The sequence below is a fragment of the Oncorhynchus nerka genome, linkage group LG15 (assembly GCF_034236695.1).
Source record: "Oncorhynchus nerka isolate Pitt River linkage group LG15, Oner_Uvic_2.0, whole genome shotgun sequence".
In the NCBI taxonomy this organism is placed as follows: domain Eukaryota; kingdom Metazoa; phylum Chordata; class Actinopteri; order Salmoniformes; family Salmonidae; genus Oncorhynchus; species Oncorhynchus nerka.
Window position 1 is genome coordinate 50,908,926 of NC_088410.1, and position 12,930 is coordinate 50,921,855.

A 12,930-nucleotide genomic window follows, 5' to 3' on the forward strand; every position below is an offset into this window, starting at 1 on the left:
ATCTAATCAAATGGCTACCCAGACTATTTGCATTGCCCCCCCCCCTCTTTTAAGCTGCTGCTGCTCTCTGTTATTATCTTTGCATAGTCACTTTAATAACTCTACCTACATGTACATATTACGTCAATTACCTAGACTAACCGGTGACCGGTACTCCCTGTTTATAGCCTCGCTATTGTTATTTTACTGCTGCTCTTTAATTATTTGTTACTCTTATTTTCGGGTGGGGGTATTTTTTCTTAAAACTGCATTGTTGGTTAAGGGCTTGTAAGTAAGCATTTCCCTGTAAGGTTGTATTCGGCGCATGTGACATAACATTTGATTTGATTTCATTCTAAAGCACTGAGAAATATAGAAATATCATAAATGACAAATGACATGACCCTCCCCTGGACTGCTTTAAAAAAAATACTAAACCTTCCCCTTGAATGAAATTGAAAAACCATGAGCCTCCCTATTTTCCTCCAGGTACCCATTCTGTACATTTTGATGAATGGCCGAGGTTGAGTATTGATGCAGTTCAAAAGAAGGAAGAGAACATCCTCTACTGGCAGTCTGAAATACTGCATCTGCTAAGAGTAGTACTATTACATTGAGTCAGTTTGGACTACTGCTCTGTGATTACTGTAAGGTAAGAGACGTTATGGAGGTAGTTATCCAGCTTTGGGACCTCTGAGGTCGGACCTCTAGGTCAGAACAAATGCCTTTTTATTTAAATATTCAATAGGTTTTGCTAAGAGTGCCAAATCACGATCATCGACGCCATTTAACAGTGGCATTTAAGCTTAAAGGAAGTCACAATTCCATTTACCTTTTTTGCTATAAAAACTGTCATTTTAAATGCATTGCAGGAAGACATGTATAAATTGATGTGAGCAATTGCTGCTCAAAAGGGGGTGCTGATTATTAACTTTAAAATGTTAGTTAAAAAGATGTACGTATATAGTCCAAGTCCATTACAACACTCATTATTGTTTACTCAAATTGTTTCTAATTTCACACAATGTGTGACACTCAAATGATTTGGAATTGTTTCCAAGGATACACAAAAGGATAGCTTCTCTGACTCCCCTATGTTGCTATGGTGATGGTAAACATATCTGTTAGTATAACATACAAGACTATATAAGACTGAAAGGTGAGAAGTCACACACTACAGAGTGACAGACACGCTTGCCAGCATAGATGGCAGCCTGCAAACCACTTGGATCTGGTGAAGAATGCAGCTTTGTGGATAAAGATGAAATCTGGTAAACTCTTTAAAGTCTGAGTTTACAACAAAACAAATGCAATTCAATGTTATATTATGTATTCCTTGAATTTTGCTGACAAATTCAACTTTCTTTTTTTAATATAGCACAAGGTTTGTCACTTTTGTTCAAGATGAGGATGTGTTATTGTTATTGTAGTAGTGGCAGTAGTGGTACTACAGTAATGGTGGATTGGTTAGCAGTAGTTAATGGTGGTGGTGGTGGTAGTAGTAGGCAAGTTTAGTAGAACAAGTAGTTGTAGGCAGGTAGTAGTAGTAGTAGTACTAGCATTAGAATATATTGATTTTACTCAGGTTCAGTAGAGGGTTAGCCTACTCTCTCTAGATTATCGTTGAAACTATCTTTGTTTTTTAAATATTTGGTTCTCTGAACTGTGTTAATTTATTTAGAAGCCATGTTTTGCAGGTCCAATGTTTGTTCAAAAGCCTTATTGATGTCTTTGATTCATTTTCAGGAAAGTTCATGTCAAAATAGAGCTTCAGTCAGCCAAAGCCTGGCCCAATAAATGGGGATTCTTGACCAAGTCCTACAAGGAGGTAAGCAAGTGAAACCTGATGCAGTATGAACACATAACAAGTTCTACTTCTTGAGAATACAACCATACAACCCTATAGCCTCTATTGATTAGCCAGGTAGGGACAGACTGAACTGGGCACCATTTAAATCAAAACAATGAAATCAAAGTTATTGGGTTGATCGATCACATATCTATGAGTTTCTTCAGATGTTCAGATATTTCATGCAATGTTTACAGATGCAGGAGGAGAGCAACAAGCTGAAGGACGTTGTCAAATTGGAGCTTCCCCAACATCTTAAAACACGACCCCCTACCCCACCTGAGAAATATATCCAAGTGAGTCCTTATAAACTCCTTTGGGTCAAGGTTAAGTAAGACCCTGGTCAAAGGGAGTGTACTATATAGTAGTGCACAACCAGGGATGGGTAGGTTACTTTCTAAATGTAATCCGTTAGTTGCTAGTTACCTGTCCAAAATGGTCATCAGTAACGTAACTTTTTGATTACCCAAACTCAAATATTGTTACTTTTAGATTACTTTCCCCTTAAGAGGCATTAGAAGAAGACAAAAATGTATGTTACCAATTGAACAACATCTATTGCAGGATAAATCAATGTTAAAGTTTACATAGCTGGCCATATATATATGTAACATTTTACTTTATGCGTTGGGTTATGTAGGCTTCTTCTAAACACATTGCGTTCTACTTCATATAACAATACAATTAAAGTATATCTCTACAATAAAAACCAAAGTCTATCAGAATTCCAGTCATTCCAATAAATGTTATACACCTTGATCTTCAAGAATAGGACTTGGAAATATGGAAGTATAGATTAGCTCAATTGTTTTACCTGAGCATGACCCCAGCCAGCCCTACTTTGTTGTTTATGATTTTGTTGTCATGGAGGACTGATTGGACTCATTGATTCGAGTTGAAAAATAAATGCAGCGCTCATGGAATGGCATGCTTTGAGCACTACTGAAGAAAAAAAGCCCCACTTGTATTACATAGGCTTGGATCTGCACTGTGCAGCTGTTGCTCGAGTGCATTTTTTACTGGCTGTCCACTAGTTTCAAAAACAATGATTGATGGGCAGCTTAAACTTACTGAATTCAACCATTATTGTTTTCAAATACAATACGTAAGGCACCAATAGCTAAATGAGAGAGCAGCAGTGACTCACATCAATGCGCTATGTAGGTATCAATAATAAGTGATATATCCTTATTGCCGTAGACCAGGTATACCCCCAGGGCTACGTGCAGTCCCGTCAAGGGTTGGCAAATCGCGCTGTTAAGACACTGATGCCCTTTGCAACCATGTACCTATGTGAGAGTGAATTATCGACCCTCATTGGCATGAAAACGAAATACAGGCACAGACTGTGTGGAAAATGATTTAAGACTGAGACTCTCTCCAATACAACCCAACATTGCAGAGTTATGTGCATTCTTTCAAGCACACCCTTACTCATTAACCTGTGGTTAGTTTTATATGTAAGATGGTTAAATAAAGAGCAAAATTATTTATTATTATTATGTGTGCTCTGGTCCTATAAGAGCTCTTTGTCACTTCCCACGAGCCGGGTTGTGACAAAAACTCACACTCATTATTATGTTTAAAAAATGTATCTTATGTGTGTGGCAGGCTTACAATGATGGCAAAAAACAACATTTGAGACTGCGCTGACCCTGGTGCTAGAGGGGGTACGCAGCTGGAGATTGAATGTTTAAAGGAGTCCTGGACTACTGCCAAAGACTAAACCAGTGCTGTTATCCTTACCTCCAAGTGTTTATTCACGTTGGATAATCATTGGATGCCAACAGCAGTCACACCATTGGTAGACATAGCTTGGACTGCAGCCTACAAAAGCCTATTCCTGCTCTTTTCTTTTCCCGCGATCCATCAAAAACATTGGGTGTGTCATCATAGTGGTCAGACTAGCTCAGGTGGAACAAACTTAAACTTCTGCCTTTTTTCAATGATGATTTGAATGTCATTGAGAAAACGGAGAAGTGTCAGATTTTTATTCGCAAACATCCTTTCTGAATTTTAAAGTAATCATCTAGTTTTTCAAAAGTATCTGTAATCTGTTCACAATATTTTTGCTGGTTTTTGTAATCCCTTACATGTAAAGGATTACATGTAATCCGTTACTCCCCAACCCTGTGCACCATTACATAACAAAAACTTATTTAGTGCACTACTTTTGACCATGACCGAGAGGGATCCAATTGTCTTACGTCAATTAGAGTGACAAGCGTCGCGTAGCAGTGACCCCACCTGTTGGAAGACAATGATAGGGCTCTGGTCGAAAGTCGTGCATTATGTTGGGAATAGGGTGTCATTTGCAGACAGTAATGCTGGGCTATGTGTGACACTGAGGTCGGTTGCAGGTGGGACCCTCTCCCCCAGTTCCGCAGACCACCCAGGCTCAGATTGGCTGGCGCTCGGCAGTGCCCGAGTTGCAGTTGGAGCGCTACGGAAAGGTCCAGTGTGGGAAGAAGAGCTTCCTGAAGGAGCTGGGCTGGGCCTTCGATGCCTGCAGCTGAAGAAAAAAAAAACTATTCTGCCATGACACCTACCTCCTAGGCCTTGGCAATGCCGTGCACAGACTCAATATTGATGACTACTCAATATATGACTTTCCCTTATCCCCTGCTCCTTTTTGTCTTTGTCCTCCTCGCTTCCTCCTTTTTGTACTCACATTCTCTTAAATCCTATGAAATTAGCACTTTCAGCATTTTTTTTATATTGATAAATTCTCACTAATCAATACAAAATACTATTAATCAATACAATACTATTAATCTGCTCTTATTTACTTCTGTCTCTCACATTTAATTTCAACACAAATATTGCATACTATATCCAACAAAATTACCACAATGGGTGCTTGGTTATTTTGATCCAATGACAATCATTTGATTATTTATAGGATATTATGTTCTCTCCTTTCATTATCCTGTAGTCAATGGTGCTGTATTCCCACAAATGTAATGTAATTGTTAAGGTCCAACATTTTCATTTTGAGGAGGGAATTTTAAACAATGTTTGTTCCCATTTGATATACTTGGTATGATTTTTTCAATGGCAGTATGATTGACCATGTATCAATATCTTATCTTGCAATTTAGCCTATATTCTGTTCGGTTTCATAAGATTTGTATAACAAATTAAAGTAGACTTTAGGGGCTCTCGAATGGCCGGGAGACCCATGAGGCGGCGCACAATTGGCCCAGCATTGTCAGGGTTAGGGGAGGGTTTGGGATTTCCTTGTCCCATCGCACTCTAGCGACTGTGTTGCGGGCTGGGTGACTGCAAGCTGACTCCGATTGCCAGCTGGACGGTGTTTCCTCCCAACACATTGGTGCAACTTTCTTCCAGGTTAAGAGAGCAGTGTGGCAGTTGGCAGGGTCGTGTTTCGGAGGACGCACGGCTCTCGATCTGACAGATCTTCCCAAGTCTTTAGGGGAGTTACAGTGATGGGACAAGACTGTAACTACCTATTGGATGTATTCACAATCTATTTGTTTATATTAAAAAGTATTTAAATAGAAAAGCTGGGTAGCACTATTTTAAAAATATAAACGCAATACGTAAAATATTGGTCCCATGTTTCATGAGCTGAAATAAAAGTTCCCAGAAATTTTTCAGGTGCACAATAAGCATATTTATCTCAAATGTCGTGCACAAATTTGTTTACATCCATGTTAGTGAGCATTTGTTCTTTGCTAAGATAATCCATCCACCTGTCAGGTGTGGTATATCAAGAAGCTGATTAAACAGTATGATCATTACACAGGTGCTGGGGATAATATAGGCCACTCTAAAATGTGCAGTTTTGTCACAACACAATGCCACAGATGTCTCAAGTTTTGAGTGAGCGTGCAATTGGCAAGCTGTCTGCCGCAATGTCCACCATAGCTGTTGCCAGAGAATTAAATGTTAATTTCTCTATCATAAGCCACCTCAAACGTTGTTTTAGAGAGTTTGGCAGTACGTCCAACTGGCCTCACAACCACAGACCACGTATTTGGCATCGTGTAGACGAGCGGTTTTCTGATGTCAACGTTGTGAACAGAGTGCCCCATGATGGCGGTGGGTTTGGGATGCTCTGGATCAACATGTACGACAGTGTGTTCCAGTTCCCGCCAATATCCAGCAACTTCGCACAACTATTGCAGAGGAGTGGGACAACATTCCACAGGACACAATCAACAGCCTGCTCAACTCTATGCGAAGGATACGTGTCGCATATTTGGGTCACAGATTTCCCAATAATGTGAAATCCATACTTGTTGAGCACATTCATTCTGGCACATGTCTTGCCCATCAGTGCAACACATATGGCACTGTCATAATGAGCTTAATGCAAGGCTACAGCTGCACTGACATAATTTTTGTTGTTGTTGCAATTTACTAATTCTACCTAAGGGCGCAACGCATTACACACATTCCAGATCTACTATTATGAAGCTGCCTGGAATACAAGCCAAACTGCTGTCTAACAGTAGAGGGGGATATGCCGATTTCATAATAATGAAAATGAAGTTGGATAAAAATGTTTTACACTTCTGAAATGCTACTAGGAAACTGTTACTATTCTGTGGATGTTCGATGAATTGAGGACAACTGAAAACATGTTTTTGTTCTGGTTGTCATTTAACCATTGGGTACATTTCAATATCCATACTAGCAGAAAATACCCATACATGCCCAATACATTGCTTTATTCAAGGTGGTATGATAGAATGGATATTGGTACAGAGCCACATGCTATGATGGATTGGCAGTTTGGCACACAGACAATGCCCTGCTCTTAACCTTAGCCGGGTGACTCTTCCTCTCACACGTTCCCCCCAGTCTGCTAGACTAAAGTGGCAGACAGACACACTAGTGGGCCTGTCCCTGCACTGACCTTTCTACACAGCCATACACCAGCTCTCCCGCGATCTCGAAGTAAAAAGCCACAGACCTCAGTCACTCACGCAACAACAAAGACAGCCTCTAAGGGGCGAAGCCACAGGACTATATAATTGTTTTCAAAGGCATAACTTACATTTTTAATTGAAAAGGGAATTGAATGTTTTACATTTTTCAAAAGGTTTTGTAATTCCAAGCAGATTATTTTGCCTATGTACCCACACCTTCACATAAGTGTTTGTGTTGTTCCACAATATTAAATCCACCCTTCACACTGAAACACATGATAAAATATGATGCACAAAATCCTTCACTTTGTAGCATCAAAGAAATACATAAAGATATGCTATGATGCCCTCTCATGTATTAAATAGCCAAATAAACTAGATGGTAACTCTACATAAAGTAAAATTGTGGGACTTTCTTAATCTGTTCAAAAATGTTCACTTAAACAAAGCAACTAAAATAGAGTCAAAGTTAAATGTACTAAAACAATTGGTCTGATTAGTTTGATGTACCACTAGATCAACTTTATTACTTTGGATTGTACGTCAGATCACACATTTCATCAGAAATAAACACTCGGACTAGTACACTTTTATACACTCTCCTAGAATACCACAGTATATGTAGTATGTAATAATAGAGCACAGAAGACAATGAGGCATAGTTGAAGTTTTAAATGAATACCAAACTATTTTTTACAATGGATTTGGACAATGTGAAGGCCTCTGGGCTGGAGCTGGATCAGTGGGAAGAGAGACCAGTGGCCGGAAAGGGGGAGCCCCAGCCCCCTGTTGGGTTCTAAGAATCACTGAGGGAGAAAGGGTCATGTATAACATTTACATTATGTCAGGATATGTTATTGTTAGAGGGATCCTCTGGGAGGAGAAGAGACACAGTCTGGTACCAGTCACCATGACAGCCGTGAGTTGGGTTGGAGTGAGCACTTTGGGGAACAGATCAGGTCAGATGAAGTGAGGAAGACAGATATCACTAAGGTTCTGTCGGGTAACAGAGATGCATTGGCTGTTCAGTTGTGTAGGAGGAGACTCAACATAGGAGAAAAGGTTAAATATCTGTGCTTGTGTGAATATGTCTGTCTGTTCAGCTGTTCGATCCTTTGGGATGAATAAACTTGGTTTAAGCTTTCATAGTGTCCGTTGAGTTCTTCCTCTGATATTTATAACCTAACACCCCTAAGCATCTCTGCCCCCAGGGAGGATACACAAGTTAGCTGAGCATAGCATACATAGGGTTCTAAAAAAATCACGTTACATCATTTTGCCTGATTCCGTTTTGTATTTTCCCAAATTCTGTTTTCTCTGTTTCATTTTTCCAGGTAAAACTTTCCCCCAATTTCTTCAGGTTTTCGTGATCAAAATCACCCTTTTTTAATAGAAAAAAAAAGATGGAAGTCCACAAGAACGCTTAAAACACATCAGGAAAATGCCGCCGGAGGGGATGGCTGCCGTTTTACGGGCTCCTAACCAATTGTGCTATTTTGGATTGTTTGCAACTTATTTTTAACATAATGTTGGTGCTACTGTCTCTTATGACAGAAAATAACTTCTGGATATCAGAACACTATCTCAATTGGGCTGAGGTCAGGTGATTGTGGAGGCCAGGTCATCTAATGCACCACTCCATCACTCTCCTTCTTCATCAAATAACTCTTACACAGCCTGGAGATGTGTTGGGTCATTGTCCTGTTGACAAACAAATTATAGTCCCACTACGCGCAAACCAAATGGGATGGCATATCACTAGAAATGCTGTGGTAGCCATGCTGGTTAAGTGTGCCTTGAATTCTAAATAACTCACTGACAGTGTCACCAGAAAAGCACCCCTCGCCATCACACCTCCTCCTCCATGCTTCACGGTGGGAACCACACATGTGGAGATCATCCGTTCACCTACTCTGCGTCTCTCAAATTTGGACTAATTTCCACCAGTCTAATGTCCATTGCGCGTGTTTCTTGGCCCAAGCAAGTCTTTTTTCTTATTGGTGTCCTTTAGAGGTGGCTTCTTTGCAGCATTTCGACCATGAAGGCCTGATTCACGCAGTCTCCTATGAAAAGTTGATATTGAGATGTGTCTGCATTGATTTGGGCTGCAATCGGAGGTGCAGTTAACGCTAATGAACTTATCCTCTGCAGCAGAGGTAACTCTGAGTCTTCCTTTCTTGTGGCGGTCCTCATGAGAGCCAGTTTCATCATAGCACTTGATAGTTTTTGCGACTGCACTTGAAGAAACTTTCAAAGTTCTTGAAATGTTCCAGATTGACTGACCTTCATGTCTTAAAGTAATGAACAGACCGTCATTTCTCTCTGCTCATTTTTCCCCTCGACCAATCTACCACCACCTCCATCAACACCATCCTGTGGGTCTTCAAACGAAGTCACAATAATAAAAAAAAAGTGGCAGAGGCATTTGTGCAGTCCTAAACAAGTATCTTCCAAGCCGATAAGCTATGATGCTGCCAAAATGCTATCAATGTACCTCAAGAAATTCCCAGATAGGCACCTGCTCAGATGCCGTCTACTCTTGCGGCCCAGCCTACCTTTTCTAGGAGTTTTGCCTGATGCAGTTACCTGTGGCAATGTCATGAGTGGAGTGCTGGAGATGAAGTGTCCCTTTAGTGCGAGGGACATGACCGTGGAGGATCATGTGTCCTCAATCAAGGATTTCCATGTGATCAAAGAGGGTGAAGGGGATAAATATCTGGCTCGCGGTCAGTGTTCCAATTAATCCCAACGGTTTTCGAATGGGTTGAGGTCGGGGCTCTGTGCTGGGCAGTCAAGATCTTCTAAACCAATCTCGACAAACCATATCTGTAAGGACCTGGCTTTGTGGATGGGTGCATTGTCATGCTGAAACAGTAAAGGGCCTTACCCAAATTGTTGCCACAGAATTAGAACATAGAATCGTCTAGAATGTCTTTGAATGCGTTAGCGTTAAGATTTCCCTTCTCTGGAACTAAGGGGCCTAGCCTGAACCATACAAAAATAGCCCTAGACCATTTCCTCCTCCACCAAATTTTACAATTGGCACTATGCATTGAGGCAGGAAGCGTGTCCACCTGTCTGTCGGACAGCCAGGTGGTGAAGCATGATTCATCACTCCAGACAACGCATTTCCACTGCTCCAGAGTCCAATGATGGCAAGCTTAACACCACTCCATTGACGCTTGGCATTGCACATGGTGATTTTAGGCTTGTGTACGATGGAACAGTTCTTGTCCTGACATTGCTTCCAGAGGCAGTTTGGAACTCTGTAGTGTTGCAACCGAGGACAGAAGATTTTTTAAGCGCTGCGTGCTTCAGCACTCATCGGCCCTGTTCTGTAATCTTGTGTGGCCTACCACTTCGCGGCTGCCTTGTTGCTCCTAGATGTTTCCACACAACAACAGCACTTACTGTATAGTTGACAGGGGCAGCTCTAGCAGGGCAGAAATGTTATGAACTGACCTGTTGGAAAGTTGGCATTCTATGATGGTGCCACATTGAAAGTCACCAAGCTCTTCAGTAAGGCCAATCTACTGCCAATGTTTGTCTATGGAGATTGCATGGCTGTGTACTCTATTTTATACACTTGTCAGCAATGGTTGTAGCTGAAATAGCCAAATCTACTCATTTGAAGGGGTGTCCACATATAGTGTATCCAGACTGTATCACATCCAGCCGTGATTGGGAGTCCCATAGGGTGGCGCACAATTGGCCCAGCGTCATCTGGGTTTGGCCGGAGTAGGCTGTCATCGTAAAAAAAAATACATTTGTTCTTAATTAACTGACTTGCCTAGTTAAATAAAGGTTAAATAAAAAAATAACAAATGTAAATCTTGGGATGGATCGCACCGTTGCATATAAAAACAATACTCATGTTAAAATTGCAATTATTAAATATGAATGAATTGCTTATGTAAGCTTATGTCCTGTTAGCATAATATGTTAAAACAGCGCTCTGACAAACAATATATGAAATTATCATAAACAAAATGTGGTCTGTCATTATTTACATCTTCACTTACGTTAGTCACAGTTACGCTAGGCTGATAGCTACTTTGTTAAAATAGCTGGCTACCTTTTGTTTGGATGTCATCTGAAGGATGTTGTTCCAGCCATGTGCTCCCCGCATCGACAGTTAGGACATATTTCGCTTGGCTTTCCATCAGTGAAGTGCTAAAATTAAAATGTTAGATAGCTAGATTAGTTATTGCATACAGCATAAACGAGGAATAGACTCAATGAATAGCTAAGGCTCTGTTGTATGCTTATACACAGAAAGGGTAATGAGTCATTGAGCTAGCTAGTTAGCAAGGTTAGCTATGATCACACCAAGCTAGCACTCGTCACTGAGCTAAGATAGCCGAACTAGTTAACTAGCTAAATACATGTATAATATAGCCCATTCATAGACGCTAACTACATTTAGAGCCTATTGGTGAGGGAATCTTATTCCCGGGGGACTTTTGTTAAGAGCCACGACGCTTGCACTAAATGTTAACACACATTGCTTATGATACGGTTTTGGAAACACAAGAAATGTACACTAAGTGTACAAAACATTAGGAATTACTGCTCTTTCCATGACATACCAGTAGCTCGCAGTCCACCTATGAGTAGCTCGCCAAACAATTCCAAAAATACATATGCAATTTTTCACGTGTTCCATCGCAAACTGTCATAAACAAATCTCACAACTATCCGACACCGCAGGCTCCCAGCTACTATCTAATCAACGCAACATTGACATTTTTCAAACCTCTGGTTAGCCACTAACAAAATATCTACCAAATATTTTTCATTTGTCTATCACTCCGTGTGTAGCCAGTTGATGTGATAACAGTCTTGTGGGTTGACAGAATGTAAGGGGTGCATAACTCGTGGCAGGGAATCAGACGCTGGAGAGCAGAACTAGGTAATAGCCGGAGCAGTTTAATTCCAAAACCAATGGCATCAAGAAAATAACAAATTGGGTACAAAACCCGATGCGCAAAATATAAAACAGAATTTGATGTACATTTAAGCCTGTTACTCCTAAAGGTCCAAGGACCTTATATGTTATTTTCAGAGGTAGAATGTCTCTGGCAGCCAAAACAGCCAAATAATCCATCTAACCGTGAATGGTTCTAGAAACATAAAGCCCTTTACTTTCCTATCACGTAAAAATAATTTCACAAATGCAAAATATACATTTGCAGCCCTCCCCCTTTTGCCCCCAGAACAGCCTCAATTTGTCAGGTCATAGACTCTACAAGGTGTCAAAAGCGTTCCACGGGGATGCTGAACCATGTTGACTCCAATACTTCCCACAGGTGTGTCAAGTTCGCTGGATGTCCTATGGGTGGTGGACCATTCTTCACACCCAGCAGCGTTGCAGTTCTTGACACAAACCTGTGCGCAAAGCACCTACTACCATACACTGTTCAAAGGCACGTAATATTTTTACACAATCCATGTCTCAATTGTCTCAAGGCTTAAAAATCATTCTTAAACCTGTCTACCCCTTTCATCTACATCATTGGTCACCAACCTTTTCTGAGTCAAGGTCACTTTGGCAGTCAAAAAGCAAGCCAAGATCTACCACTAAGATAAAAAAAAAAGACTTAAAAAATGTAACATGAAACTAATAAAAACAGTTCTGTTGGAATGATACATTATCACAGCATATTGGTTAAATGACTGGCCTGCCAATATTGTTCTTCTCAGAGCATACATTTCAAAACTCAATCATTGATAACAGATCAGTTGGTGTAGCACTTGCGAGTCACAGCAAAGGATAAATTGAAATAATTTGTTTTTTTCATTTTACTTGGCTGATGGTACCTGCATTCTGATGGTCATGGTGCTGTCAAGACAACTGGGAACTCAGTGACGTTCAGGTCAGAAAGTCGGAGCTCTAGAAAGGTGCCAGTTTCCGAATTGGATGACCATTCAAAACGATTTTCCCAGTCGGATCTGGGTTTTTTTCAGTTCCCAGTTGTCTTGAATGCACTGAAGTCGGGAGTCCAAGATTTCTGTTCCGAGTTCCGAGTTGTTTTTAACATGGCATTAAAGTCTCAGTGGAGGGAGGGAGAGAGCAGCAGAGGGTCTGCCTCTTACGGTCCCTGCTCTTTCCTTCCTTTCTTTCTTTCTTCCGGTGAGACCAGAAAGAGGGGACACATTCTTCCACCTTCCATTCAGGCACACATTTATGTTGTTCCGATAACC

At 40.8% G+C, this 12,930-nt stretch overlaps 1 protein-coding gene and 1 long non-coding RNA gene across 2 annotated transcripts; one reads left to right on the plus strand and one right to left on the minus strand.

Annotated features, from left to right (window-relative positions):
* Positions 1-1,131: 1,131 nt before the first annotated feature.
* LOC115143639 (ciliary microtubule inner protein 1-like) lies at positions 1,132-7,870 on the plus strand. The gene is made up of 4 exons (XM_029684122.2): positions 1,132-1,250; positions 1,726-1,807; positions 2,026-2,124; positions 4,189-7,870. Exons 1-4 carry the CDS (start codon positions 1,186-1,188, stop codon positions 4,342-4,344), a joined length of 402 nt encoding a protein of 133 aa, XP_029539982.1. The 5' UTR covers positions 1,132-1,185; the 3' UTR covers positions 4,345-7,870.
* Positions 7,871-7,960: 90 nt separating this feature from the next.
* LOC135560203 (uncharacterized) lies at positions 7,961-11,605 on the minus strand. Its single transcript, XR_010458779.1, has 3 exons — positions 11,316-11,605; positions 10,802-10,899; positions 7,961-10,469 (listed from the first exon to the last, which is right to left on the minus strand). It is a non-coding gene; the product is annotated as an uncharacterized LOC135560203 (long non-coding RNA).
* Between the last annotated feature and the right edge of the window lie 1,325 nt (positions 11,606-12,930).

What these genes read in the sequence shown, in the direction of transcription:
- LOC115143639 (XM_029684122.2), top strand. Translation starts at nt 1,186, where the DNA reads ATGGCAGCCTGCAAACCACTTGGATCTGGTGAAGAATGCAGCTTTGTG. An exon ending in GTGGATAAAGATGAAATCTG is followed by an intron (nt 1,251 to 1,725) that starts GTAAACTCTTTA and finishes ATTCATTTTCAG; the next exon opens with GAAAGTTCATGTCAAAATAG. An exon ending in CACCTGAGAAATATATCCAA is followed by an intron (nt 2,125 to 4,188) that starts GTGAGTCCTTAT and finishes GGTCGGTTGCAG; the next exon opens with GTGGGACCCTCTCCCCCAGT.